Source organism: Fonsecaea monophora, assembly GCF_001642475.1.
Source record: "Fonsecaea monophora strain CBS 269.37 chromosome Unknown Scaff5, whole genome shotgun sequence".
Lineage (NCBI taxonomy): Eukaryota > Fungi > Ascomycota > Eurotiomycetes > Chaetothyriales > Herpotrichiellaceae > Fonsecaea > Fonsecaea monophora.
The window spans coordinates 80,590-106,970 of record NW_019173936.1 but is presented as its reverse complement, the minus strand read 5'-3'; the positions used below and the strand labels follow the sequence as shown (position 1 = coordinate 106,970).

Sequence of the window (26,381 nt, the reverse complement as noted above, 5' to 3'; positions counted from 1 at the left end):
CCCCCGGCTGTCTGAACATGCTTGGCACGTGACCAGGCTACGATAGGGACACGAGAGGCAGCAGAGGGATTGAAAATGGTTCCAGATATGATGCCTGGGTGAAGTGTTGCCGTAATAGTCAATTTGAAGGAATAAGTTCCGCAAATACTCTGTTGCAGCAACGGTAAACCCAGTTACTCGGGGTAGGGACAAATAAGACTTTTTACCGCCGAACACGAATCGAACGAACCCTCACTACTAATTACTACCAACGAATCTCTTCTGATGAGTAAACACCAAGTCACTCGACCCCCGACTTCATTCACTTTCATCTAAGTTTCATATGTAAGTCCATGAACCACTGCCCAACTTCTTACCTAATTAGTTACCCAGTAGTTGCCCAGTAACTGCTCTCTACCGAGGACAACCAAGACGACCAAACAATGACGAATAAGTCGAGTGGCTCAGTGGGTACCTGGTGCCCGGAGTACAAGCGAGCGTGGGTCCCGGGCAGGCGGGCAAATCCCCCCTCCCCTCCTTCCTTTTCTCGCGTGGTGGTAAGTAAGATCGTGAATGGGGGGAGGGGGATAGATTTCCAAAAGACTCCAGAAAATCAAATAAGAGTTTGGGAGCGGAAAGGGAAAGGGTTAGCGATGATGTGATTGACCGACGAAGGAACGACACATTCACACACACATACGTACCTAGGTAGTATATAAACACCCGTTAAGCCGCAACACAACGCCGCTTCCCACCTCTTGACTTGGTGACCGAGGACATCCATTTTACACATAAACCAACAGATCACCATAACACAATGGCCTCAGCGACACAGGTCAAATCTCTGAGGGAGATGCTCGGCGCTCCGGCCGCCACAGCTTCCCCAAGCGACAGCACGTTGATCATCATTGATGCGCAGAATGAGTATGTCTGAAGAGTCCATTGGCTGCAACCGAAATCCCCTTCCAACACATCCTCGGCTCGTGTTCTTCTCCCTGTCTGATCCTGACTTTGGCTCAGATACGCCCAAGGCAACCTCAAGACAGTCAACGTCGACCAGACGCGAAAGGCAATTGCCTCGCTGCTGGAGAAATACCGTGCGGCTGGAGATGGGAAAAACATCGTTCACGTCGTCCACAAGACTCCAGAGGGCGCTCCGATATTCACTCCCAACACCCCTCTGGCGGAGGAATTCGACGAGTTGAAAGCCCGGCCGGGAGAAAAGGTGATCGAGAAACAAGCCATCTCCAGCTTTACTGGCACGGATTTGCATGAGTACTTGACGAGTCTAGGGGAGAGGGGGAAGAAGACGGTTCTGACAGGCTACATGGCACATGTTTGTGTGAGCACCACGGCCCGAGCAGGCAATGACTTGGGATACAACGTCGTGTTGGCCAGCGACGCCATCGGCGATCGAGATGTAAGTCTCTCTTGACCGTTTGAAACCCTTTGCCGGCAAGACCAAACACGTGTCTGAGGAGGACAAGGTCTTTGGTCTTGTACTCGTGCTTCGTGACATACCACCTCCTTTTTTCCACAGACCGACACAAGGTTCTAACCTTTTGATAGATTCCTGGATTTGGCGGTGCCGAGTTGACCGAAGCAACATTGAAGGAGCTAAACGATGCTTTTGGAACAGTTACCAAAAGCGCAGAGATCAAGTAGTTCAGGTATGAAGTAATAGACCTTCTCACTCGGTCTGGATTTGCTTGTACGTGTCATCCTTTCCGCGCCACCACATCACAGATCCGTGGAATGGGAAGTTTTTGAGGTCCAACTCAGGCAGGACTGCTTGTTCATAGTCCCTTTTGAACCGGCTTATTGATTCCTTGTCGCCCAGAAGCGAATGGTCGAAAGACCTGTGCAGCCAGATCCGTGGGGCGCGGGATACAATCTGGCTCTCAACCTCTTGTTCCGCAGCTGGCGAGTAGACGAACGAGTTCTGATCAAGCAGCTCGAATCCTTTCGGGTGGTCGACTTTCGTGACATCCAAGCTGGCGAGAAAAAGGACGTCGAGATCATTGTAGTACGGTTCCTGGGCATAAGCCTGCGGCACATGGCCCTGCAGTCGTTCTATGGTCCTGACCACGGTCCGGAAAGCCGCCAGCTGGAAATACGCCGACTCGTGCCTGTCGACCCAGTGGACCGCGTCGCCGCAGAAGCTGCCCGTCCCGAACAGAGCACAGTTGGCAATGTGATATTCCCCGCCACCAGTAGTCAGGATCCTTTCTCTCAGCATCTGCTCGACGCTCCTGCATAGGTCCGTGTCTTGCCATCTCGTCTCGATTTTTGCAAACTGCGCGCGCATACTCTCCAGCGAGGATCCCTGGGCGGCCGGCATTGGAAGCGGGAGGGATGCGCCTACGGCGACACTCGAAGTAGAGACCTGGCCCGACTCGCTCTGGGTCTGATCCTGCGGCGCGACCGTCAGAGGCGTCGAAGAGCTGGTCGTGATCCTCGTCCAGCCATCTTGGTCCACGATTTCCCTCCTCTTGTTGCTGTGGGGTTTTTTTTTCTTGCGGCTCGTATGAGGCATTTTCTCCCCCCGAGTTCACGTCCACGAGTCGAACCTCAAGGAAGGGTTATGATAGGAGCAGCAGTCTAGTGAGCAGCAAAGAGGGAGCGAGGAGTGAGGGAAATCGTGGGGAGAGCGCGGGATGGAACAGCTAGAAGAATGCTGCATATGGTACAAGGTACATTTGACTGCCTATGCCACGCAAGCATTTTCAAGGGTAATTGTTGGCCTCGCGCAAGGAATTACCTGCAGTTGCAGGATATTCTATTCATACCAAATGTATTTACTTTGAACCCCGAATTGTGTGAATTGTCGGGGCGTATTCCCGAAGATCAACCGGTTAGTGGTTGCCAGCATGCCCTGTAGCACTCCTCCACCCGCTGCGGTTAGTGTTCAGACTGCCTGGATATTCTCCCCTCATCTCACAGCCACTGCTTGTTGCCATGATGGGACACAAAAGAGCCACCATGTTCTTCCGCATTGAAATCGTGCATCACCTTCACGCAGGCCTCGGCCGACTCCAGAGGAGTCAGAGGGCCTGGCCAATCTGGAACCATCTTTCTGAGGTCCTGTATCACTGAAGGAGGCTCCTGTGTTCCCTCCCAGGTCGCGACCACGCCGGGCGACAGCGCAAAGAACAGAATACCTTCCTTCTTGTACTTTGCATTGTATTTGCAGATGGCCATGTTTACCGCAGCCTTGCTGATGGTGTAAGGCGCGTCGGTGGAGATCCCCGAGTTGACGAGGTCGGGATCAGCCATTCCACTGGAGATCACGACCACTTTCTTCTGGGTCCCCTTCTTGATGAGCGGAAGGAAGACGTTGATGACGTGGATCACTCCCACGACATTGACGTTGAACGAGTCAACGAGAGCTTTGTCCAGAGCTTCGGGCGAGTCTTCAAAGTCATCGAGACTTTTGCCCTGGCTTGTGTGGTCGATATAGGCCGCATTGTTGATTAGATAGTCAAGGGAACCGCCAGTGATGTGTGCCACTTTTTCTCTGGCCGCCAACAGCGACTTGAGATCGACGACTTCGGCCTGGATCATGGTAACGTTCTTGAGGCCATCTGCAGCAACCGACTTGTCTGCGGCTTCCTTATTTCGGACAATGCCGACAATTGTATTTTCTGGATTTTTGGCCAGAAACGTCACGAACCCATACTGTAGAGAATTAGCAGAGCCTGGTTCAATGCGTCGGTGGCGGACTTACCCCAAGGCCACGGTTGGCGCCTGTCACGAGATAAGATGGCATTTTGACCTTGATGATGTTTCAGCAGCTGTGTTCTGTGGTGTCTGTTCTCGTCAGATGTGGTATTGATGAGATATTGCTGAGGTCGCTGATTGATGGTTTCCGTCAACAACGACATGGCGATTTCACTCAATATATAGACGGTTCTGTCCCTCTAAGTTTCTATTTACCTTTTCATATTTGTAAGCCATGGTCATTTACAACATATTGTTTGCAAGCAACACGGCAATGGTCGGTGTTGCACTCGTCCGGAAGCATTCAAATTGGCTTACTTGAGCCATTCTCAAGGAGAACAGCGAGAAGCGGACGAAAGGACATGGCAGGCGACGGATGGGACTGTTCTGGTACTCAGAATCCCGGCTAAAGGGTTCGAATTCAACGGACTATATGAACGAGTTCTGTTGATCAAGATGGACGTTGAACGCGAGGCTGAAGGAAGCGGTTCAGTGAGAGCATGTTATAAGTTAGCCTTGCCAGAGTGGAACAAGGACATTCCAAGAACAGACCAAGAGTAGCAAAGTCGGATTTGGGGGTAAGCCTAGTGTTGACCAATGAGGTGGTAGCAAGTGTAAGGAACATTTGGCTACACAAAGTGCTCAGGCCCCCAGTTACATAAGTTAGCAAAGCCGTGGTCCGAAGTAAGAGTAAGACCTAAGACAAGCTGTTTGTCCGCTCGCGAATTCCGATTGACTGGTGGCGTGCGCGTTTCCATAGGTGGCTTGACAAGGTGACTGATTGATGTTACCTCTCCTGATTTGCTCAGTGCTGAGCAATTTGTGCAGCCGCCTGAGAACTTGGAGAAGATTATTGAGATGATTATCTCTGCTCGTCTGTCGAAGGGGTGGGACAGTGAAGGTGGCAAGGTAGGCGCGGGCACAGCGGGGAAGGAAGACCAGCGCAGTGCAGGTGAAGTGACTGCAAGTGTGGATGTGGTGGAACCAACAACTGCATCCCCCCTTTATCCTTGTCACATCTCGGCGCTTAACGCAGCTTCTGCAGTTACTTTCTAGCCAGACTCGGGCAGCATCCGTCCACCACCAACCCACCTAATCCTCCTTCTGGCCAATTGATCCCCGCACACGGACTTTCACTACCTGGTGCTCTTTCGTGCCTCGGGTCGAATCAGATGCGCCATCACAGCTGCTCTAGACCTGTCAACCCTGTTTCCTGCCTTTTCACACTCTCCGAAAAGTGCCACCCGTGCTCACAAACCACTCACAGCTCGCCATGCAGACAACTCTCATATCCCGAGTGCCCAGAACGCCCAGTCACGGCGTTTCCAAGCTTCATCTCTGGGCGGTTGACCGTCTGGCCTAATCATGCCCTGCAGTACCCCATCCCCTCCCAGCAACAGGGGATCAGACCTAAATAACAACCCAATGCGCTCGTTATCATGACCTCTCGACGGACTTCCATCTCGACAAAGCTCCCCACCTGCGACCTTGTTGGCCTTACCTTTCAAGTTTTCCCTCGACCACATCGGCCACCAAGTCAGCAACTCGTGAAGACCACTTGACTGTGACATCTTCGTCTCGACACCGTTCATATTGCAGTCCGAGGAAGGCTGCCGACGTCAAACAGAGAGGTCTTGTTGTTGTCAGGATGTCTTGCAGAACGGCACTTACTCTCCTCTCGCTTGTCAGCCTAATCTCTGCGCACACAGTCATTACATATCCTGGCTGGAGGGGCGACAATTTGGTGTCGAATGGCACGACGGTAGAGACAAATGGTCTTGGACAATATGCGATTGGAGACTCCGTGGAACAGCAGGATTACCTTTATCCCTATGGAATGCAGTGGATGTATCCATGTATGTGTTACCCGTCAAATATTCGACCGCATTCCCGAGAGTCACTGACCTGACTGATTTTTGCAGGCGGCGGTATGCCAACTTCTCAAAATCGCACCAAATGGCCAGTAAAAGGCGGCGCGGTCGCGTTTCAGCCTGGCTGGTTCCAAGGCCATGGAACAGCCTTCATTTACATCAACCTTGGTTTGGGGACAACCCCTCAAAATATGTCCAACGTTATGCTAAGCGGGGTTCAAATCATCGGACCTAGCAAAGATCCATACCCAGGAAGTTTCTGCTTCCCCCAGGTTCCTCTCCCAGCCAACATCACAGTCAACGTTGGAGATAATGCAACGATCCAGCTCATCGAGACTGCAGTCCATGGTGCCGCGCTGTATAACTGTGTCGACATTACCTTTGCTGATCCCGAGGACGTCCCGGAAGTTAATGCCAGCAACTGCTTCAACTCGAGTCAGATTACGAGCGACCTGATCTTCACGACTTCCGCACTGGCGTCTGACTCAATAGAGTTGTCAAGCAGCCGGTTCGGGTATTTGAGCACTGCGCTCGCCGTGGCTCTTGGTCTGCTACTGCTATGACTATGATGAGAAAGTTGTGTAAAACGATATATTGGATATGACGAATGGGCTCGGGTGGGACTGACTAAAGGGCTTCCGGCCTTGACAGGACCGACCTAGAGCGAGACAAAAATCTCCTATCCACCCACCTATGTTCTGCAGCATTGGAGTTGGCATTGAAGGTCGATACCGCCAGTCGCCCAGGTCACGACCTCGGCTCGGAGGAAGATGCCACCCAAGACTGCGACAACAGACGAGTAAAGCGATGCCATTTCCTACACCTTAGCGCACCCAGAAGGCGGAATTTCCCTGGATTGGCTGTTTGGTCACAGCGAGACACCATTGCATAGAAGTTGCGGGAGTTTTTTTGGTTTCCTCTTGGCCCACGACGCAATGAAACCATACGCCGCTTCGCGTCCATTTCGACGCGTCGAGTTTTTGTGGATGAACACTTGAAGCATGTATTTTTTTTCATCTCTAGCCATGTCGAAAAGAACGAGGGGCCAGACAACGGTCGTGTCTGGAGCTATAAGGCCTCCTGTCTGCCTGGTGTTGGGGAAAGGAACGCGCCACTGTCGAGATCAACGCATTGCACAAAGCAAGCAATTCGAAGTCTCTTTAATTACCCTGTAGAGTTACTTCTCAATTTCAGCTCATGATTTGATGAAGCCAATACCAATATGAGTGCAGGATTACTCTGGCCATATCCCTTGCTCAATGCCGTGGGCGACCATGCCTGGGCTTTCCCGTTGTTGTTGACCGAATTCTTCCATGTTGTCTACTTTCACTCCAACAGCCACCAGTCCATGAATGACGGTTTTGTCATCCCCGCCATGATCCTTCAGGGTTTTCCAAAAGCCACATCAAACTCCCCCAAGACATCCATACTGTCGTCAGTCGCACACGTCGTGCTTGATCTGCGTTGATAACTGATAGCTGTTTCGTATCCAGAATGCTCAGTTTACTGCGCTCTATGGCAATGCTCGGCCTCAAGTTGAATTTCAACTGGTCATTCTTCGACTTTCCCATCACTTCTGGAACACGTGACATTTGGACTCACTTGCTTGAACATCGTCTCCCAGTTGACCACCAAGAATCTCGGCGGGCAACAACGCGTTCTCGTGTGCCGCCGACTCGGCTTGCAATTCTTGCAAGAATCCCGTTCTGCCATCGCTTATGGCCATAGCAGCTTCCTCCTGGTTTGGGATAATTTGAGAGCTTCTCTGAGGTCCATAATGAGCCCTCGTAGATGGAGGCGTGTCGACCCAAAGGAGTTCACTGCGCTGCTGGCCAGGCGATGATTGCGAGGTGAGCAAATTTAGACGTTCGTCGTCAGCAACAAATCCGCCCTTAGCAAAGTCTTTCCAGCCTTTCCGGAGCTCAGATTGCTTGACCGGAGACAGAGAGTCCGACTGATTATTCTTCTGGGATGCCGAACTCCAACCTGTTCCTCGTTGGCCATCAACCTTTGGCGGTTCTGGCCGGGTTGGAAGCGATGCATCGATGCGATAGCCTAACGTTGAGATATGTGGTGGACCAACCCCAGTTCTAGCCTCGAGAGGGATATCCTGCGGAGGTAAGCGGGCAAGTGTCTGATCAAAGACCGTTGCAACCGGTACCTCCTTATCTTTGTGGCCTCTTTCAACAGTTTGCGCCGGCAACGATCCAACAGTCTCACTCGTCGTTGCTTCAGCTTGCCTGAACTTGGTAAATTCATCACAAGGGCAAAAACATATTTGAGAACATCGGCCACCACACCTATGGCCACATATGAGCGTCTCGCGACAGTCGAGCGTGCATTGGACGCCGTCAAGTGGGTGTTGATGGCAGAGACTAGGGCAACAGTGACCACAGGGCAGAGTCATGTCGCAGGGCAGCATGCAGCCACCTCCGTTGTTTTCCCAATCTCCTGGATATCTAACAAGAGTAGTCCTGCCATGGGGTTGACACTGTATTGGAAGCACACCCCCAAGTCGCCTGGGATTTGCTTCGAGTAAAGTCAGGACAGTGTGCCACAAGTCACTTCCGTTCATGAGGATTCTGGCGTTTCCAAAGAGATAGAAGCCGTATTTCGCCCGGGATAGAGCTACACAGGTTCTGTTTTCATTGGACAAGAACCCGATCTTGCCTTCCTCATTGTTTCGGGCTAAAGACAGAATGACAATATCGTTTTCTTCTCCCTGGTCTAAGGTAAGGTTAGAGTTGAGTTGCCAGAGAAATCAGTCAATGGGTGGACAAGGTTGACGGAGTGCTAGGACAGGCCACAAGTGCACAACCTTAGGCTCCCACCGAGAATCAAAATGCAAAACAAGGGCGGTAAGAGACCATCACTTACATGAATCCACTGTTTTCACATTCATCTTGCAAGCGTTCCGAAATTCAGGGAATGCTTTCAGCTCAGCGACTATGCGTTTGCGCTGTCCGTTGTAAAATGTCAGTACCGTGATCCGCGAAGGGCTGATGCCGTTCCTGAAAAGGTAGAGGTAGAAGCCAGCGATGAATTTGGCCTCTTCAGAGTTATACGTTGAGAGGGACTCGTCTTTCGCTTCCCACCATTCGTGGTCGAAGAAGAATGATTTGATCTTGCCCATACCCCACGACTGGACTGGCCGGTCGATGACACTGGGGTGGTCCTTCAGATGTGGGTAGAGAACGGAGATGAGTCGACTAATTTCGGGCATCATTCGTCGCTGCTGGAGCAATATTCTGAATGACATGTTGTTCCGCACAAGTCTTTCAAACAGTGACACATTCAGATGGAAAGGGTTACCTTCTAGTTCTCTGACGCTGCAATGGCCCTGAAGCTGTTGATGATCTCCAATCAGGATGAGATGCTCGAGGCTTTCCACGCATGCGACCGCGACAGGAGCTTCCAGCACCTCAGCCGCTTCTTCGATGAGGATAATCTTTGGTTTGAGAGCTGCCACGAGAGGTCTGTATTTGCTCAATCCAGTAGTTGTCATACCGATGATGGCAGATCGCTGGAGATAAACGATATCTTGTTCCCATTTGCCAATGAGGTAGTCTTTGACGAGCCGATTGTAGTTCTCGGCTGCCTCCCGAAATTTGGCTGTAATCGCATCCTTGGCTCGTGACTGAATAACGTGGTAAACAGGACCACGCCAGTAATAACCGATTTTCCACAAATCTGAAACAGTATCCAGCAACTTTGTCGCTCTAGCAAGATCGGCTGATGAAGGAGGCTGAACAGTAAATCTGTCGCGGAGTTCTTTCCACGGGCCTCTGAGCATCTCAATGTCTTCTTCATCATTGACTCCTGTAGAGTCCTCGTTTTCTCTGAGCTGCTCGAATTCGAGATCGTTATCTTCAACTTCCTCGAAGCCGTAGTTTTCTTCTGTATAGTCGACCTCGAATGGTACAAGCGCTTTATCCAACCATAACTGTAAGGGACCTTCTGCTGCGGTGGTTGCCGAGACCCATTGGGATGCACCATCTTCGAGTGATCGAGCTTGTTGAGCGCTGATAGCTCCTAGCTTTTCGAGAACCTGAGGTCCAGACACCTGATCTGTGGACCACGGGTCCGGCCCTGACATGGCAAAAGGTTCCAAGATCTGAGTCATGGTATTGATTTGTTTGTTCAGGAGGCTGCTGGCTTTTCCCAACGACCCACCTGGAACTGGCCTCAGTCGTTCCGCTTTCTGAAGTGCAAATAATGCCCGCTTCTGGACCTCGGGATTGGTAGAGCGGCCTCCCAACCGAACATAATTGGGCTCGAAGACAGAGATATGCTGCAACAGCTGATCAAGAGCGTGATTTGTCTGAGCAGCAATAACTATAGGCGGATCCGATGCCGTCTTCCGATTCGCATGCAGAATTTCAAGAGCTTTTCTCGAGACATATGTCTTTCCTGTCCCGGGGGGGCCCTGAACAATAGCTAGTCGTTTGGTAAGAATCTCTTTCAGAGCCTCCCACTGCGTGTCGTCTAGCGAGTCTGCGGGAGTCGGAGGCCAGTCTTTGGTTACATCGACTTTGGAGTATTCTTGCTTCTGTGCAGGGCCCGCTACTACGCTCAAGTCGAGAATAGGGTTCTCGTGAATGTAGGCAGGAGGTTGGGTAGAGGGGGAGAGATGACAGATATGATCACTCATGGGGAATCTAGGGCATATTAGCACAGACAAGCTAATATTGCTTCCGAAGCACGTACGTCTCTGAGCTAAGCTTTTGTAACGCCTTCAATGTGTGACGGTAAGCCTCAAAATAGCCTTGCTTTGCTTCAATCATGAGCCACTCTTTCTGGGGGTCGAGCTGGATTTCTTCAGGCCGGGCAAAGTAAATGTCAATCTCCGGGGGTTCAGACAACAACCCAGCCAGCGGCCTTGCCGCGATGACAGCCACAACCATGTCGTTCAGATCGATGGTCTTGGTTTTAGCTGGTATGAGTGCGACGATACTGCCACTGACCAGTCTTTTACTGTTAGCCCATTTAATGCGTCTTCCTGCTCGACGCGTGGTGAATTTGATCCTGGCAGCAACTCCTCGACGTGCAAAAGTAAAACCAACAATGTGGACCTGATCGTACACCGAGAACTTCATAGTGTCACTGGTGGTGGGATCCCGAATAAATTCCTGGATCGCATCACGGAGGCAGCCGACGGAATCCTCCCGGAGTAGTGCATGGTGAGTTTTCAGGTATCTGTCCTTGCTCTTGTAGGGGCCCTCAATCTTGTTTGCAAGGAGGGTAGCTTCTCCGACAGCCATCTCCTGCTTTGTCGGGATTTCGTCTTGAGAGAGCCAGGCATCTTTGTCAGAGGTAGATTGGATCCGTGCTTGCTTTGTGTGATAGTCACGGATGTCCAAACAGAGGGTAGGGCCAGGTTCGTCAATGAGGGTGTTATCCCGAGCACTGCGAACATTGGAGTGGTGACGAACACTTTTGAAGCGCTCGGACAGCTCTGCGTTCATTTCTGAAGAGTTGTCAGTAGTTTTCATCTCGATAAAGGTAGAGTGATCAAAGGCTAGGTTCCGTGCAAAATCAAAGCAAGGGACTCTGTTGGGTGTTTGTGGTGCTGGGGCGTGATTATAATATCGAACTCACCGCCAGTCTCAAGTGATTCGAAAGAATTGTTGCTCTCTGTTCCGGCAGGATGTTAGTCCTTCATCAAGAGAAGAGGTGTAAACAAACAGAAGCCGTAGTTGGGTGTTGATCATACCTACAGCCCTCTTCCCAAAGGCGGGATTCCCTCGCCCACGCCCTCGGTGGGTCGATCGCCGTCCTGACATGGCGGTCTGGATGCTGCAAACGAGGCTGAAAGGTGACGGGACCAGTGTCTGGTGGTTCACATGAATAGCTGGTGGTAGAACGAGGCGGCTGGCGGACAGTGGCGAAGACACAGATCCAGAGGCAGACGTGCAATGAAAAGTACTTGTGTTAACAATTTGTGCAGGCAGGTTTGGAGTCAGCTCAATTCGCAGGTAAGAGGCAGTCTAAGACCTGTTCAGCATTTGGGAGTCCCAAAGTACGCGACACTTTGGCAGAGAGGTTTCATGCTAGTGGTTGGAAGAAGGAACCAACCCAGACGTCTAATCAGCCAACCGTGTCCAGTAGCTGTCAAGAGAGAAGCTTGCGTCGTGATGGTCACTGAAAGTATCTCGTCTATAACAACAAAATAACTGAAATAGGCATATAATCTGTCAGGCGGAGAGCAGTAAGAATCAAGTTACACAAGCATCAGGCTGAGGCTGGACGCCAAAAGGAGTCTTAGCACTACTGTAGTACCTGCCTGGGATGCTTACATACTCAGCCCGAAAAACCTGGCAATGGTCCAGATCATCGACAGACAACCAATGAGACATGATATTATTAAACGACAAGAGGCCCAAGGTAAGGGAGGACAAGGTAGACAGAGCAAGTTATTTCAATGTCGGCTATTTTGCTTGCTTCAGGATATGCCGGATCGGATAATCTTGTACTCCGAAGACGCTAAACCTTGGAGGGAATGGTGGGAATCGTTACTTTTGATCCAGTCGCTGTCTGGGATTCATTCTCACAACCACCGATTTCAAGATCGGTTCCTTTCGATCTATATATACACTTTGCCTGTCGTCATTTGAGATACTCAGCATCATCTAGCTGCTGTACGCTCCCATATCCAGACTATGAGCCAGCATAATGCCCACATTCGACGAGGATGATGACCGATCACAGGACGGAAGTTTCGACAACGACAACGACAACGACAATGATGAGACCATGCAAGATCTGGATGATGCGGATGGAGATGCCGAGGGTGACGGCGACGGCGATCAAGATGTGGACGCCGATGGGGACGGGGATGGAGAACTAGATGGTGACGCCGACGGTGACGCTGAAGCGGAGGCCGAGGGCGATGGTGATGGTGATGACGACGAAGATGCGGAAAGCCAGTCTGAACAATCCGACAACGAGGACACCTCTGGCGAGCAGAATGCAACACAAGAGGACACTCAACAACCTTCGTCCACGCAGATTGACTCTTCCCGAGGAGCTGCAACAGCCTCAAATATCTCCCCTGAATATCTCGAGGCCTTGACCTATGATATTGTCCCAACCATCGCCGCTCCTCACAGCACATCTATCAACGCCGTCACCACTACTGCAGATATGCGATGGGTGTTCACTGGGGGCTCCGATGGTTATATCCGCAAATTCAACTGGGTTGATTCGGTCAACTTCAAGCTTGCTCTTACGGTAGCTCAACGGCATCCCTTTGTCGACAGTGTGGTAAAAGCTGGGGTCCTGATGACATACTGGGAGAACTGGGACGCTCGCCCAACTACCACCCGCACCTTGTCGCCGGTATACTCCCTTGCTTGCCATAGTCAAGCACTATGGCTCCTATCCGGTACTGCATCAGGTCCCATTAGGTTACAGTCAATCAGACACGACGAAGGCAGAGAGATCACGTTGCTGCAGAAACACACGTCCGCTGTCTCAGTCCTGACACTCTCCTCGGATGAAAAAAGTGTACTATCCGGGAGTTGGGATAAAACAGTCTTGGATTGGGACTTAAACACGGGCCAGGTGCGGACCACATTCGCCGCTAGTGCCAGCCAGATATCTTCCATTGAATCTCGTCCGCTGTCGTCGGTACCTGTCCCAGCCGAATCAGGAGAAGTCATTGTCACTAATGGCACACTCTCCTCCAACGATAGTAAACCCCTTGCCAACGGTGTCAAAAACGAGCCAGCCGGTGTTGAAACTCAAGAACATCCCACAGTTGCGACTCCAGATTCTCTGTTCGGGGATGACGATGATGACCTCTTTGGAGGCGGGGCTGGTGGAGTCATGGGCAATGGTAGTGACCTCAGTGGTGCCTTCGGCGAAGAGGATGATGAAATGGCGCGTGCAATTGCAAATGGTCCACAACCCGAAGAACTCGTTGACCATCCAATGTTGGACTCCGTGGATCCAGCTGCTCAAGAAGTCCCAGCTCCTACCCAAGAGGACTCGAATCTCTCGTCAACTGCACCAGAACCCACGCCGCAAGTCCCTAATGGCGCCCTCGATACCGCTGAGCAGCCGCTTATCAATGGCTTGCCACATGCAGAAGATCTCGAAAAGCAGGATGATAACCAGAACGATCACCAGGATAGTGAGGTCCCGAATACATCTGACTCTACTTTCCTCGCGACGTCTATTGATGGGGCGATCCGCGTCTGGGATCGAAGACAACCCAAGCCCGTTGCGCGTATTCTGCCACGGAATACACCTCCTTGGTGTCTGAGCGCGTGTTGGTCTCCTGACGGCAACTTCATATACGCAGGACGGCGCAACAACACTGTCGAGGAGTACGACCTACGGAAAGGGCTCAAAGGACCCGAACGAGTTTTTCGATTTCCAAATGGAAGTGGTGCCGTCACATCAGTCAAGGCTATGCCTAATGGTCGCCACCTAATATGCGCTTCGTATGATATATTAAGATTATATGATCTCAAAGAGTCACAATCCCAACGATCAACCGTCCCGTTCTTGATCGTGCCTGGTCATCGAACTGGGGTCGTGTCACACCTGTACCTTGATCCAGCTTGTCGATTCATGCTGTCTGCTGGAGGCAACCGGGGCTGGGAAGGGGCTTCGACCGAGGTCCTTCTGGGCTATGAGATAGCTCCTGGTCGATGAGCAGTGCCAGGCCATGTTTTGTTCGACAAGTCCCAACCCAAGCCTAGAGCAGGCCTTCTCCTCTTTGTCGACTCGAAGAAAGGAATGGCGGCCACAGATAAAGGAATGTCTTTGGGAGAAAAAGCCACTTTGGTGTTTTCAATTGTCGACAAAGACCGAGCCGCCCATTGAAAGAGACTGCCAACGGTGACCAGGGGAGTAAGCAGTGGAGTGTCTACGCTGTGCATTATCCTCTAGTGTCGTGCGCAAAGGCAGTGAGTGCGCCTGATCTGTCTTAAAATGTGTTTAACCGTTGCTCGTCTGTCTGCCGAGCCTCACTATTCACATGCTGAGCACCTTCTCTTCGTGATTTTCACAGATGATCCACAACACCACAGACCATCCCACATTCTGCACAAATAATTCTTCCCCTTAACCATGCCTACCACGCAAGGCTTCGAATTCCTTGTTGAAGGTGTCGACGGTGTGCCATTTGCCACATACGGGACCAGATCTTTGGGTCGAAGCATCGTTTCCACCAAAATCCAAGCCAAAACCGGCGTGAGCTTTCAAATTCGGGTCAAACCGCAAAACCCCTTCCCCACACCGAACGATGCACCCCTTGGCCAGAGCAGGTATAATCTGAGACCCTCGACACGAAGAGCTGAGCTGACCAACGGCAGGAACGTGGGCAACCTCGAGTCACCAGGCGCCTCGGCAGATCCAAAAGCTTCATTCCTCTATGTCGCTTTCGTGTATATAGACGGCAACAAGAAGGCCGAGTGCTCGAACGTTGTCGTGGTGAATCCTGAGAGCCGCAAATACAGTGAAAAGGGTTGCTTGCTTCCAGGACGATACTCTCTGCTCGACGATACTGCAACTCAGAATAGGTCGGACCAAGGCGAGCGGGCACATATGTCGATCTGCCCATGGGTGTTTACAGAGAGGGGGATCGATGTTCTTATGAGCCGCATGAACATCTCAACTGCAGACCCTGACATCCCAGCCACGGCAATGGAGCAAGAATTGGTGGACCTCACACACGCAATGGATAAGGATAAACTAGGAGAAGCCGCCCAATTCAAGCGAGGAGAGATCGAGGTTAAGATCATCAGAGTCCTGGAAGATTACGTAGTGGGCTCCGAGCTGTACTGGAAGAGAGAAAACCAGGAGACTCCTAAAGATGACGACGGTCAAACCCACGATGTCACGGTCGATCGGGGGCAAGAGCAACAAATCCACATGCACAGCGTCAAATACCGTCGGTACCGACGTGACGAGGCATTTTGGTGCAAAGCCGTCTTCCAGTACATGGACATCGCCAAGCTCGTGAATCTCGGATTATGCAACCCACACGGCGGACTGGTCGAGCGTCCCCAAGGAAATACCATCGGCAGCTCCCTGCAATCATTGTCTAGTCTTCAATATCAACTAATGCCTGGTCAATTGAAGCGTACGAGGGGTGGCGGGCAAGAGTCGGGCAAGCATGGCGAGTCTGAGCTTGACAGGTTCTCGTCAAGCGAAGACTCGGCCTCAACCACAACCAGCGACTCTGACGTGCCTCATCGAAAGCGTCGTGGACCAATGAAAAGACGCGGAGCTAAGGCGTCGAAGAAGAAGATGACAATGGGGGAGACTCGTCGAGGGACAGCACGCGCATCAGCAGGCATTCAAGGGCCAGGAGTTGGAGCAGCCAACAGACAATTGCAGCTTGAGAAGGCAGCCGGGGGGCAGGACTAAGATGTGATGGCTCGAGGCTCGCAATAAGGACATGCTGGACTTGGGGGAGGATGCGGCTGGAACAAGATGTCTGCTCAACACGGACCATTTGCTTATGCCCCCCGTGGCATTCAAGGTTATTTATTGTCCGAAGCGGAGCACGGGGCTTTGAGCAATTTCGACATCTTGATTGGACAAGTAAGAGCTGCGCTTGTAGCTTATTGAGGCGGAGTCTTGGATGGTTCACAAGGCAACCGATTCCACCCCATGTCGCAGTTTGGCTCTCCCCCCTTCAACAGATCAATGCACATGATTTCAATCAATGACAATAATGCTCAACTTCACTGTAGTTCTATTCTTCTCGACGCATCTTCACTGTTTGCCCATACGTTTGTTTCGACCACTGCAACCCCCGATTCCCGCATGATTGGCAGCGGTTCAGACCCCGGTTGACACTAACTGGTCATTGTTTCAGCTGAGCCGTCCCCGTATTCTGTTTGGCTGCGCCCGCCCCCATCACCAGTGACCACTGCGAAGTAACACAGACTGCGGGCAGACCGCTGCGCCCGTCTTCAGGCTGGCTCAGCAACTCGATTTACTCTAGTATAGGTGGCTCAAAGGTGCATCTGTTGCCAATTTTGAACCGCTTCTCCATCACCAGACATACCTCAACCGTTCGTGCTCGGCAGTTGACACAAGCGCTGCATTGATTCTTACCACGGACCACCTGTATCGCTTGCGGTGTCACCATACGGAGTTCACAGAGGACCCTCTTTTTCTACATCTCTCGGGAAGTTGCAGTGAGCGAGAATGTCGGGTGGCGGAAGGAACTTCTCCTTCGAGCCCCAAGATGACAACACTTTGAATCCGCATGGACGGGAGCCTCAGACCCAGGCATCGGAACAACCACACCTGTCTTACCAACCCTACCAGCAGCCGCCATATCATGAGACCCCACCAAGAGATTTGATCTCTCCTCCTCCCCGATACGCCTCTGTCTCCCCAAGTCGCAATCAACAGCACTCTCCTCCCCAATCCCCCCGCCCGACGCGCTGTCCCTCAAGACACACATCTCCTCGCCGATACCTCGCCTCCCAGAGCGCTTTCACGACGATCAGCACCTACAGACTACGACGACCACGGCCCTCCCCCTCCTCCGCCTCACAGGTCTAGTCCGAACAAACTCTCAAGAGACGATTCACAAAGCCACAATCCCTACTCGAACGTGAACGCAGGGATGGACCACCCTGGAAATAGGGGGGTAGGAGGGGGATTTGACCCTGTTGCGCAGGGCGCTGGGGATCGATATCCTTACGAGACTGGTATTGACAGTGCTCGCTCATTTCCTCAGTCCTACTCTCCATACCAACAACCACAGCCCTCGTCACGGCTTCCCGAGCGAGCCTCATATGGTTCGACATTCGCTCTTGCTCATGGTGCCGCAACCCCAGGCACCATCACTCCTTCTCCTTCTCCCGGACCCAGATCCTCTGCCTACTCCGGAAGGAGTATTCCCTTGGAAGAGTATCACCCCAGTTCCCAAACACCACAATCGTACCCAAGCTACCACGATCTCCCCTACCAGACAAATACCCCCGGCAGCTTTATAAACCAAGCCAACATCAATCCGAACAACATTCTTGACGATGGTGATGACGGAATACCACCAGTTGGAAACCACCGAAACACTGGAAAAGGCGCTGGCCCCGCTGCAGCCGCTGCAGGAACCGCTGGCTTCCTAGGAGGTCTCTTTGGCCGCAAATCAAAGAACCACACTCCTAGTGGGACTTATGATGCTGTGGGTGCAGCTTCTAAAACCGAGCGAAGTGAATGGTTGGCAGAGCAGACCAGAGGGAAAAGAAAGATGAAGTTATGGGTGGGTGTTGCCATTGGCCTTTTTATCGTCATCGCCATTGTTGCAGGCATTCTGGGTGGCGTCCTGGGTTCAAAAAGCTCAAGCAGTTCCGGCTCGTCCAGCGGCGACACTAATAATGCAGCCTCAGACACTGATGCGAATGGGGACCTTGACAAGAATTCGGCCGAAATTAAGGCTCTCATGAACAACCCGGACCTCCACAAGGTCTTCCCAGGAATGGATTACACCCCTTGGGGTACACAGTATCCTCTATGCTTCACGTACCCACCCTCCCAGAACAATGTCACACGTGACATGGCCGTCTTGTCACAGCTCACCAATGTCGTCCGCCTCTACGGTACTGACTGCAATCAAACCGAGATGGTGCTTCATGCCATTGATCGTCTTGAACTCAGCGACATGAAACTCTGGATGGGCGTCTGGATTGACACCAATCAGACAACCACAGATCGCCAATTGGATCAGATGTACAAGATTCTGGCAGACACAAAGGACCACTCGGTCTTCAAAGGTGTCATTGTCGGTAACGAAGCTCTCTATCGTGCAGGTGAAGACAAGGCACAGTCGGAGCAGGAACTGATCAACGTGCTGGACGGTGTCAGGACCAAGTTCAAGTCCCTCGGCTACGATCTCCCCATTGCCACATCAGATCTAGGAGACAATTGGAATGCTCAGCTTGTGCAGGCCGTGGATTATGTCATGTCGAATATCCATCCCTTTTTCGCCGGTGTCACGGCAGAAGTCGCCGCCAGTTGGACATGGGATTTTTGGCAGAATCACGATGTCATCTTGACTGAGGGAATGCCCAACGTCAAACAACTCATCAGTGAGACGGGCTGGCCCAGCGGAGGTGGTAAAGATTGTGGAGGCACGGACGGATCCTGTACGGCCGGGCAGAGTGGATCTGTTGCAGGCGTTGATGGCATGAATACCTTTATGGACAATTGGGTGTGTCAAGCATTAGCAAACGGCACCGACTACTTTTGGTAAGTCGCGTCCCCTCTGGATAGTAGTAACGGTTATAGACTGACATCAGTACGACAGGTTTGAGGCATTTGATGAACCATGGAAGGTCATCTATAATACTGCCAGCCAACAGTGGGAGGACAAGTGGGGCCTCATGGACCCAGGCCGGAACCTGAAGCCAGGCCTGAAGATCCCCGACTGCGACGGCAAGACGGTTGGGTCTTGATCAAACTTGGGCGGCGGCCGATTGAATCTGGGAATCGATTTTAAGCCATGTCGCTTCACGAACACGCCTCATTCCTGACGCGAGTTGGACACGGTTTATTGCATGATATCAGTGTTGCAGCGTTTTCGGCATTTTTGTTGGAAGGACATTTTCATGTGTACAGTCGGCAGCGATGTTGCTAGACGCCCCCCATGCTGGTGACCATGGGTAAGAGACTGAGCAACACGGCCAGCGGGTACGGGTAAATGGAATATGCGGACAGTATACGAGCTTGAAGGAAGTCATGTCTACGTTCTTTGGATGCAAGGGGAAAAGTCACTAGGGTCAAGGGGCGGCATGTACAACACTTCGTGGCAATTGTTTTATGGAGTGCACAGGCAGTCATGGTGGCACGATGTATATAATCGTTTATATATTAAAGGAGAAACCCGATCGATATGGGAAGAGCTCCTGAGGGGTATGTATCGAGGGTCGGAGAGATACTGTACAATAGTACTGTATCTTTATCTGGGCTATTCTGTCGACCTCCCCATTTCTGGACCAAACCCATCTGAACATCCCATTTGAATATGCGACGCATGTACAAGAATGACTTGTACACACGTGTACAACGCCTATCCCGTAGACACACTGTCCTCGGAACAGTACAGCATATCCCTGTCCGTTATCTAGATCGTACCTCGTACCTCGTTCATAACACCTCATCATCGCACAGGATAGATCAATGCCAGGGACAGGGGATAGGGGACAAGGATAGGACAAGAGAGGGAGAGAGGGAGGGGGAGAGATGCGAGAGGAAGAAGGGGCCAAAGGGGAGAAGAAACAAAAAAATACGATAAACACGCGCGTCTGTCAGATCGAAACAAAAGATACTTTGGCGCAAAAACCGCTGAGGGAAGAGACAGAGACAGAGATAAGAAGAATATCCATTCATTCTCTCCTTGAGATTCGACGTCCTCATCCTCGTTCCTCGCCTGGCCGGTCCATCGAAATTTCCTGCCAAAGAAAAACAAATAAAGATCCGTGATTGACGGAAGTTCCTCCTCCTATTTTGAAGTGGTTGGTGGTGACCCTTCCCTTTCCATTCCATTCCGTCCGTCCGTCCCCTGCAATCGCTGTGCTGTGCTGTGCATCGCATTGCCTTATCCATCCTGCCCATTTGAAGCTCCATATACAGCCATTTTCGCTATCCGCTTCTTCCTGTTCCTTGTATATATACCATATCCCAAATGTCCAACTCGGTTCCCATTGCCATTCTCATTCCCAAAATTTCCATACTTCGGGGCCATACCAGGCCCGAATGCTCAAATCCAATGAATCCACCCAGGTGAATATAAAAGTGATCAAGACAACAAAGAAAAGAAAAGGTATCGTGAAAACATCAAAGTGAACAAAGGCAGCCTCTGCCTCTTCAAAGTCCTTGTCCCGCAGCCGTTGACCCTGTGAATTGAACAATGCACCAGTCGATCCGTTGATGGCCAGTCGTTTTTGTAGATGGGCGCGCGCTTCTGGCCATGGCAGAACCAACTTGGATGTCCAAGTAACAAAAGAGAAAATCGGCCGTCTCTGTAAAATCGTTCCAAATCCCGTTTCCCAATTCCAGCCACAGTACATTCCCAACCGTAATGCATAGCTGGAAGGGGTGACGAGGCAAGATGCACTCGCCATTGAAGCCATTGCTTGGTTAAGTAGACTCCCCCGCAATAAAACAAGCACCAAGTCAACATCCGCCTGCTACCAACAACGTACCAGAACAGCGGCAAATCGCACCAGGGTATCCATAATGTGTTTTATTTCCCTCCCAAAAACGAAAGGTTCCCATATAATGGGCTGCCAAAGCAAAGTAGGCATGTAAGGAGGAATGTTGCAGATGTCCTCCCTTGATCAAATTTCATCTGTGACGTGCAAAGGTCGTAGGTCGCGATACTCTCGAAAAAAAGGCGGCAAATCGAAAAGCGTGGGAGAGGCGGCTGAGAATTAGATGGACCGCAAATTCAGGTATCGTGTGATTGCATAGCGCAAGGAGTGTAGCATGCGACCGTCTGTGTCTCGGCTGGTGACATCGATATACAGCGCATCGTTTGGACAAATCGGACGAAAATGTACAACCCAAAATCTGCACTCGGAAGTCTCGTCGGAAGTCGCAAAACAAATATGCGGACATGCTTGGCCGAGCTACCAACACTTGTTTAGTCCGAGGTCGGGGCTGGCGGTGTCGGTGCTTGCGTAGTGGCTCTGGTTCGTTCAAGCCACCGCCGCTTGCCAGGTCGAGTTTCGAGGTGAGCTGGGATATGTGATGGATCGGCACCGGATGCGAGGAGTGCACTTCGTTGCTTGCTGCGGTAGGCGTCGACTGTGCGATACGTCAACATTTTCAGCGCCATATCAATCTCTGAAGCACTCACGGGCTCGAGCAAGGAAGATTGGTCTGCTTGAAAACACTCGACCCTGTCCCCAAGCCATGCGATACCCGAGTTCATTGACCTTCTCTTCCCGGTCTCTTTTGCTCCGAGAAATGAGAGGAACAGACACCTCAGCTTCGCCATCCGTGGCCGGGACCGAAACAGATGTTTTCCCAATCGTCGGCACACCGCCGTCGACTTCGTCCCCTTCTTCGACGAAACGCGCCCCCAGAATCGACTCGGCACCAGTCTGCATCTGAACCGGGAAGTATGCACGAGGAAAAACAGCGTTCCGCTTGCGGTAAGAATCCGGGATCTCACTCATCTCGATTTGATCCAGAGTAACCTTGACTCGCACACGGGCATTTTTCTGCGTATCCTCCACCAGAATAAACTTTCGTCTTTTGCCTTCAGGCAGCTCTCCGAATAAGGCATTGTCTTCCTCGTTCTTCTCCTCTTGTTCTTTCGAAACCATAGCAGCCGTCCCGCCCGGTCGCCCGAGATGGTGGAGACCTCCCTGCATTGATGGTGCCATAGAAGGTCCCAGAGAAGGAGCCAGCGAGGCTGGATAGCTTGGATAACCTGCGAAAACATGACTTTGACGCAAGTCGTTGGGACTCGCCATTTGTGGAGTTACAGGATTTTGTCGATACGCTTGTTGTGCGGGATTATAGGTGGGAGCTGGAAGAGTGTTAGCCGGGACCAGTTCGAGTCCTTTTTAGGAGGGGTTGATTAATGGGTTTACATACCTCCAACATTATCATGCCCGGTAGGAGACACATCCTGGGTGTGATGGAGTATCTGAGATTGTGTGCCGGGTAGAGCACCGGGGGGCCTGGTTGGGGGAGCTGCCATTGAGTTTGGACCGGGAAGCCCTGTCGACACGGGACCGCCCGACCCAGGTGGCTTCCCCATGGACGAGGGTGTCATCTTGGACCTGTTCATCTTGGCTTGTCGCCGAACACGACGACTTCGCAAACGCGGGTCTTGATTGCTGTTCCTCCAGCTGTCCACCGCCCTTTGGATCAGCCCTCTCTTGCCTCGAAGACATGGGTTCAACTCTGCGAGTGCCCAACCCACATTGTTGCATTCTGTTTCATAGTTCAATCGGTTTCCTTTATACTGTTCTTTCGGCACACAAGCTCGTGGGTAGACGCAATTTTCAGACTTGAATTCTTGCGACAAAATAGTAGCATCCACCGAGTCAACGTCACACCTGATGGTATACTCCATCTTTACGCGGTCTCTTGAGTACTCGAAAGCTATCCACTGTACACCATTCCCGTCCTGCCGCACCTTTAGAGGAGTTGTGGCAGGAATAGGTCCGGGGGCAGCGTTCGAGTTCGGTTGTAGATTTGGCGGCATTTGTTGCGTTGGAGGCTGTTGTTGTTGTTGCGGTGGTGGTGGCTGCTGCTGCGGTTGTGCCTGCTGTTGCTGTGACATTTGCTGCTGCTGCTGCTGCTGTTGCTGTTGCTGCTGATGTGTAGGTTGCTGTTGTGCTTGTTGCTGTGGTAGGGGCGAGGGCTGGGGTGCCGGAGTTGGATGTTGCTGCTGTTGAAGCATTCCCGCTCGCGCTTGTGGGGTTTGCTGATAATGCTGGGTTGGCTCCGACTTCAGTCTTGGACTGCTGGAAATGGTGGAATGATGTGAGGCAACTTGTGGGCCCGCAAGTTGCGAACTGGTAGATTGATACGGTAGCATCGACTGGGAGTTGATTGGATGTTGCTGAGGAGTTGCATGATGTTGTCCGTATGGCTGGGGTACCGAATTCATACCATACTGATATCCATACAGTGGCTGGCTCAATTGAGAACCTGGTTGAGCATACATGGGCCTTACAGGGTCGTGGGTCTGAGGTGAGGTGACGGAAGCTGGAGAGTTGGATTGGGGGGTGTGATAAATTGGAGGGTATGGCCTCTGCATGGTCGCGGTTGCTGCCATAGAATCGGATTTTTCTAGACCTGAAATTAGTCCGCCGAGGTCTATAGCGATTGAAGTGCCGTTTTCGACTCACCAGGGGGGAAATAGGTTCCAGCACCGCTGTGCTGGCTTCGTGGACTTTGCGTCGGAGGGTAGAAGTTGGGTGGATCAGTGGTTGCGGGTTGCGCTTGGAATTGCGCCTGGCTATTGAGAAACGGCGACTGGAGAGTGGGTTGAGGGGTGTAGAGGTTCGGGGACGGATAAGGTTGCTGGGTGCTCTGACTTCCGCTCAACGTCCTCGTCTGCGATTGTTGCGGAATGTGATGCAACGGCGCAACTGATGAATATGGCTGTGTTGTGCGATGCTGCATGAAGAGCCCATATGGTCAGCGCAACGATCGCGACAAAGATGAATCAAAGCGCGACAGAAGCAGATTCGCGTCCAGAATGTGAGAGTAGGAAAAGACGCCGTGAAGACAAGTCAGAATGAAAGCATCCTGAATAGCTATCGGAAGCCCGGTCGAAAGCAATGCATTTTGATTGATCCAAACCAGGGCAAGTATTCGCGATTGGGACGACCCTCATCCCCCCGGTTCATAGTGGAGAGCCAGGGGACCTCAATAGATCCTGAATCTTTTTTAGGGCAAGAAGCGAGAATCCTGTGTTTGTCGACGAAAAGGAAATTTGGGATACACGAGACAAGCGCCCACAAGAGCACGAATCACTGGCGGTTGACTCAACGGTGTTCATACCTGTAGGAGTGGTGGCAGCAATAGCAGAGTCTGGCAGGGGATCTGGCCAAGGTGCCAGGGGATATTGAGTGAGAGGACAGAGGGGTTTGTCGCGCAACGAGATAGAACCAGGATAGCATGCAGCGAACAGGCAAAGCTTTAAGACTGGATCGAAGTTTGTTGCGGCACGTCCAGGGTGTGGATATAATGGAGATTCGAAACGTTTGAATGGATAATGTGGGAGGGGATCAAGCCGTGCATGTGATAACGGATAGGGCAGCCACCAGGAATTGTGGGCGAGCAGGGGGTGGGGTTGGAGGTTGTGCGCTTCTGGGAAAACCAGCATACCATGTACTGAGATTGTCGCCGTTGAGGGAGCCCAGGGAGTCGAAGCTTAGCTGGCTGGATTGTGTATGGTGGAAAGATGGGGAGTGGAAGGAATACTCGAAGGGTGTTGCTCTGGAAAGTAACCAGGGCATGCGGGGGACTGGATGTTTTTGTTTTGACAGTCAAAAATGGCGAAGGTACAAAAGTGTGCACGTCAGACGTGGCGGTGCAAGGTCAAAGGGGGAAGGATGATGGAGAGCACAAGTTTTGGCGAGAGTTGAAAGAGATGGAATGGATGCCAAAAAAGCCGAGGGGCAAGGGCGTTGTAAAAAGACGATGGAGAGGGCGAGTTTGATGGGTGTGGGTTTGTGCTTTTTCGAAACTGGTACCAGTAGCGTGCAAATCAAGTGGATCGATGGCGCGGGAGCTTAAGAGGAGACACCGGAGAGGCATTGGCATGGCAGGCGACTTGGGAACCAGGCCAGGGTCAGATGGAAGAGAGGGAAGAGAAGAGGAGATAGTGGAGTCGAAAGTGGTCATCGGTGTGGTGGATTTATGGTGGATCTGAGAGGAGTATTGGAGCATTGGACAAGAGGGACAAGGTGGTGGACTGGAGCTCTGGTCCAAGCGTTGACTTGCTGGCGTGCTTCTGGCACTTTTGGTGCTTGAAGAGCCGGTCGCAGAGGGTACGAGTAGGAGGGGGGGAATGGGAGCCACAAGCGGGCTAATCATAGCTGCTTGAAGGGGCCAAACAAGGACCCGACAAGAGATCAAGAGCCCAGTTGCCAGTTGCACGTCGCGGTCAAGGATCCTGGCCTGGGACCCTGGGCAGATGCAGCCCGGGGCCCGGAAAATAGAGCAAGGACCAAAACGATGACTGGGGTTTGGCTGGCCCCCGAAACAAGGACCAGGACCAGGGTGATAGCCAAGGAAGCAGAGATTGTAGGTGCGCCAGGTGGTTAACCGCACATTGGAGGACCAGCATTGGCCCAACTGGGCTTCAACGGCCAGACCAGGATGTGTCCTTGGGAGGAAGAGGAGAAAGTTCACTCGTGACAGGTGATTGACATGGTGCGAAAAGCGGGAAGGAGGGGGGAACGCCTCCCCCCAAGATGCGAGATGTACAGACAAAAGACACTGCGAGGGTATGGTACTAAAATGACGGGAAGATGGGTGGATGAACAAGTTTTGAGACTTACGTGCAATTTAGCATCTGCTGCGCCGTGAGCTTGTGTATTCGTAGATCCCATGCCTGAACCAGCGCCCGAACTAGGCCCAGGCTCAGGCCCAGTTGCTAGATCGGGAGCCTTTGCTGGTGCGACGGCATGTGAGAGGTTCTGCAGACCTTGCTGCTGAGGGTGAGAATGAAGCGTGTTATTCTTGAACGCGTTGCGCGCAGTCGTCAGGTGGTGGTGGCGGTGGTGGTGCATCTGCGTATTACCCAGACTGGCAGCATGGAGGTTCAAATTGGCAGGGCCAGATGATTTCTCCGAAGCGACGGCGTACTTTTTGCTCTGGGTGGGCGCCATGGCGCGCGGCATGGGGACCAAGCGTAGTAGGTGCGAGGAGCAGGTAGGGAGAGGGGGATGACGAGTTCGAGATTTGACCGGGTGGCCGAGGTCAGGGTTGTGGGTTCGTCTCGGCTGTCGCTTTTTAAGGGAGATCGGAAGTCCTCCGTAAGGCGGGTTGGTTTAGAGAAGGATGGGAGGAGTTTGGAGTTTGGAGCTGGAGGGGCTGCTCAAGAAATGAGCCTTTGAGGTTTAAAGAGGCGAGCGGGTGTGGCATCAAGGACCAGCAATCGTAGGCGATGAAGCCGCGATAGCTAGTCACAGGGCTGGGCCAGGGTCCCAGTTAGAAAAGAGAGAGCCAGGAATTGCAAGTCGTCACGACGGGAATATAATGGTGAAAAAACAGGCGGCGGTATGAAAAAAGTTGCAATTCGACAAATGGTAACAGCAACGGGACTGGCTGGAAGGACTACTCGTATTGATGGGGTGGGATTGC

The 26,381-nt window shown here is 52.0% G+C and overlaps 9 protein-coding genes across 9 annotated transcripts; 5 read left to right on the top strand and 4 right to left on the bottom strand.

Moving 5' to 3' along the window:
- Window positions 1–796: 796 nt before the first annotated feature.
- Window positions 797–1,644, top strand: AYO21_01276 (hypothetical protein; the record flags this gene model as incomplete). Its single annotated transcript, XM_022651259.1, has 3 exons — window positions 797–903; window positions 1,000–1,399; window positions 1,549–1,644. The coding sequence occupies 3 exons, from the start codon at window positions 797–799 to the stop codon at window positions 1,642–1,644; spliced, it is 603 nt and encodes a 200-aa protein (XP_022516232.1).
- A 25-nt stretch (window positions 1,645–1,669) lies between these two features.
- AYO21_01275 (hypothetical protein) lies at window positions 1,670–2,515 on the bottom strand (the record flags this gene model as incomplete). Its single annotated transcript, XM_022651258.1, has 1 exon — window positions 1,670–2,515. The coding sequence occupies one exon, from the start codon at window positions 2,513–2,515 to the stop codon at window positions 1,670–1,672; it is 846 nt and encodes a 281-aa protein (XP_022516231.1).
- A 401-nt stretch (window positions 2,516–2,916) lies between these two features.
- Window positions 2,917–3,748, bottom strand: AYO21_01274 (hypothetical protein; the record flags this gene model as incomplete). Its single annotated transcript, XM_022651257.1, has 2 exons — window positions 2,917–3,657; window positions 3,707–3,748. The coding sequence occupies 2 exons, from the start codon at window positions 3,746–3,748 to the stop codon at window positions 2,917–2,919; spliced, it is 783 nt and encodes a 260-aa protein (XP_022516230.1).
- Window positions 3,749–5,347: 1,599 nt separating this feature from the next.
- AYO21_01273 (hypothetical protein) lies at window positions 5,348–6,133 on the top strand (the record flags this gene model as incomplete). Its single annotated transcript, XM_022651256.1, has 2 exons — window positions 5,348–5,555; window positions 5,622–6,133. 2 exons carry the CDS (start codon window positions 5,348–5,350, stop codon window positions 6,131–6,133), a joined length of 720 nt encoding a protein of 239 aa, XP_022516229.1.
- Window positions 6,134–6,804: 671 nt separating this feature from the next.
- On the bottom strand, window positions 6,805–11,035 carry AYO21_01272 (hypothetical protein; the record flags this gene model as incomplete). The annotated part of the gene is made up of 7 exons (XM_022651255.1): window positions 6,805–6,951; window positions 7,001–7,146; window positions 7,173–7,734; window positions 7,791–7,945; window positions 8,136–8,297; window positions 8,448–10,228; window positions 10,278–11,035. The coding sequence occupies 7 exons, from the start codon at window positions 11,033–11,035 to the stop codon at window positions 6,805–6,807; spliced, it is 3,711 nt and encodes a 1,236-aa protein (XP_022516228.1).
- A 1,207-nt stretch (window positions 11,036–12,242) lies between these two features.
- AYO21_01271 (hypothetical protein) lies at window positions 12,243–14,231 on the top strand (the record flags this gene model as incomplete). Its single annotated transcript, XM_022651254.1, has 1 exon — window positions 12,243–14,231. One exon carries the CDS (start codon window positions 12,243–12,245, stop codon window positions 14,229–14,231), a length of 1,989 nt encoding a protein of 662 aa, XP_022516227.1.
- Window positions 14,232–14,648: 417 nt separating this feature from the next.
- Window positions 14,649–15,950, top strand: AYO21_01270 (hypothetical protein; the record flags this gene model as incomplete). The annotated part of the gene is made up of 1 exon (XM_022651253.1): window positions 14,649–15,950. One exon carries the CDS (start codon window positions 14,649–14,651, stop codon window positions 15,948–15,950), a length of 1,302 nt encoding a protein of 433 aa, XP_022516226.1.
- A 1,216-nt stretch (window positions 15,951–17,166) lies between these two features.
- AYO21_01269 (hypothetical protein) lies at window positions 17,167–18,997 on the top strand (the record flags this gene model as incomplete). Its single annotated transcript, XM_022651252.1, has 2 exons — window positions 17,167–18,791; window positions 18,850–18,997. 2 exons carry the CDS (start codon window positions 17,167–17,169, stop codon window positions 18,995–18,997), a joined length of 1,773 nt encoding a protein of 590 aa, XP_022516225.1.
- Window positions 18,998–21,186: 2,189 nt separating this feature from the next.
- Window positions 21,187–25,906, bottom strand: AYO21_01268 (hypothetical protein; the record flags this gene model as incomplete). Its single annotated transcript, XM_022651251.1, has 5 exons — window positions 21,187–21,350; window positions 21,403–22,080; window positions 22,149–23,354; window positions 23,414–23,621; window positions 25,577–25,906. The coding sequence occupies 5 exons, from the start codon at window positions 25,904–25,906 to the stop codon at window positions 21,187–21,189; spliced, it is 2,586 nt and encodes an 861-aa protein (XP_022516224.1).
- Window positions 25,907–26,381: the final 475 nt, after the last annotated feature.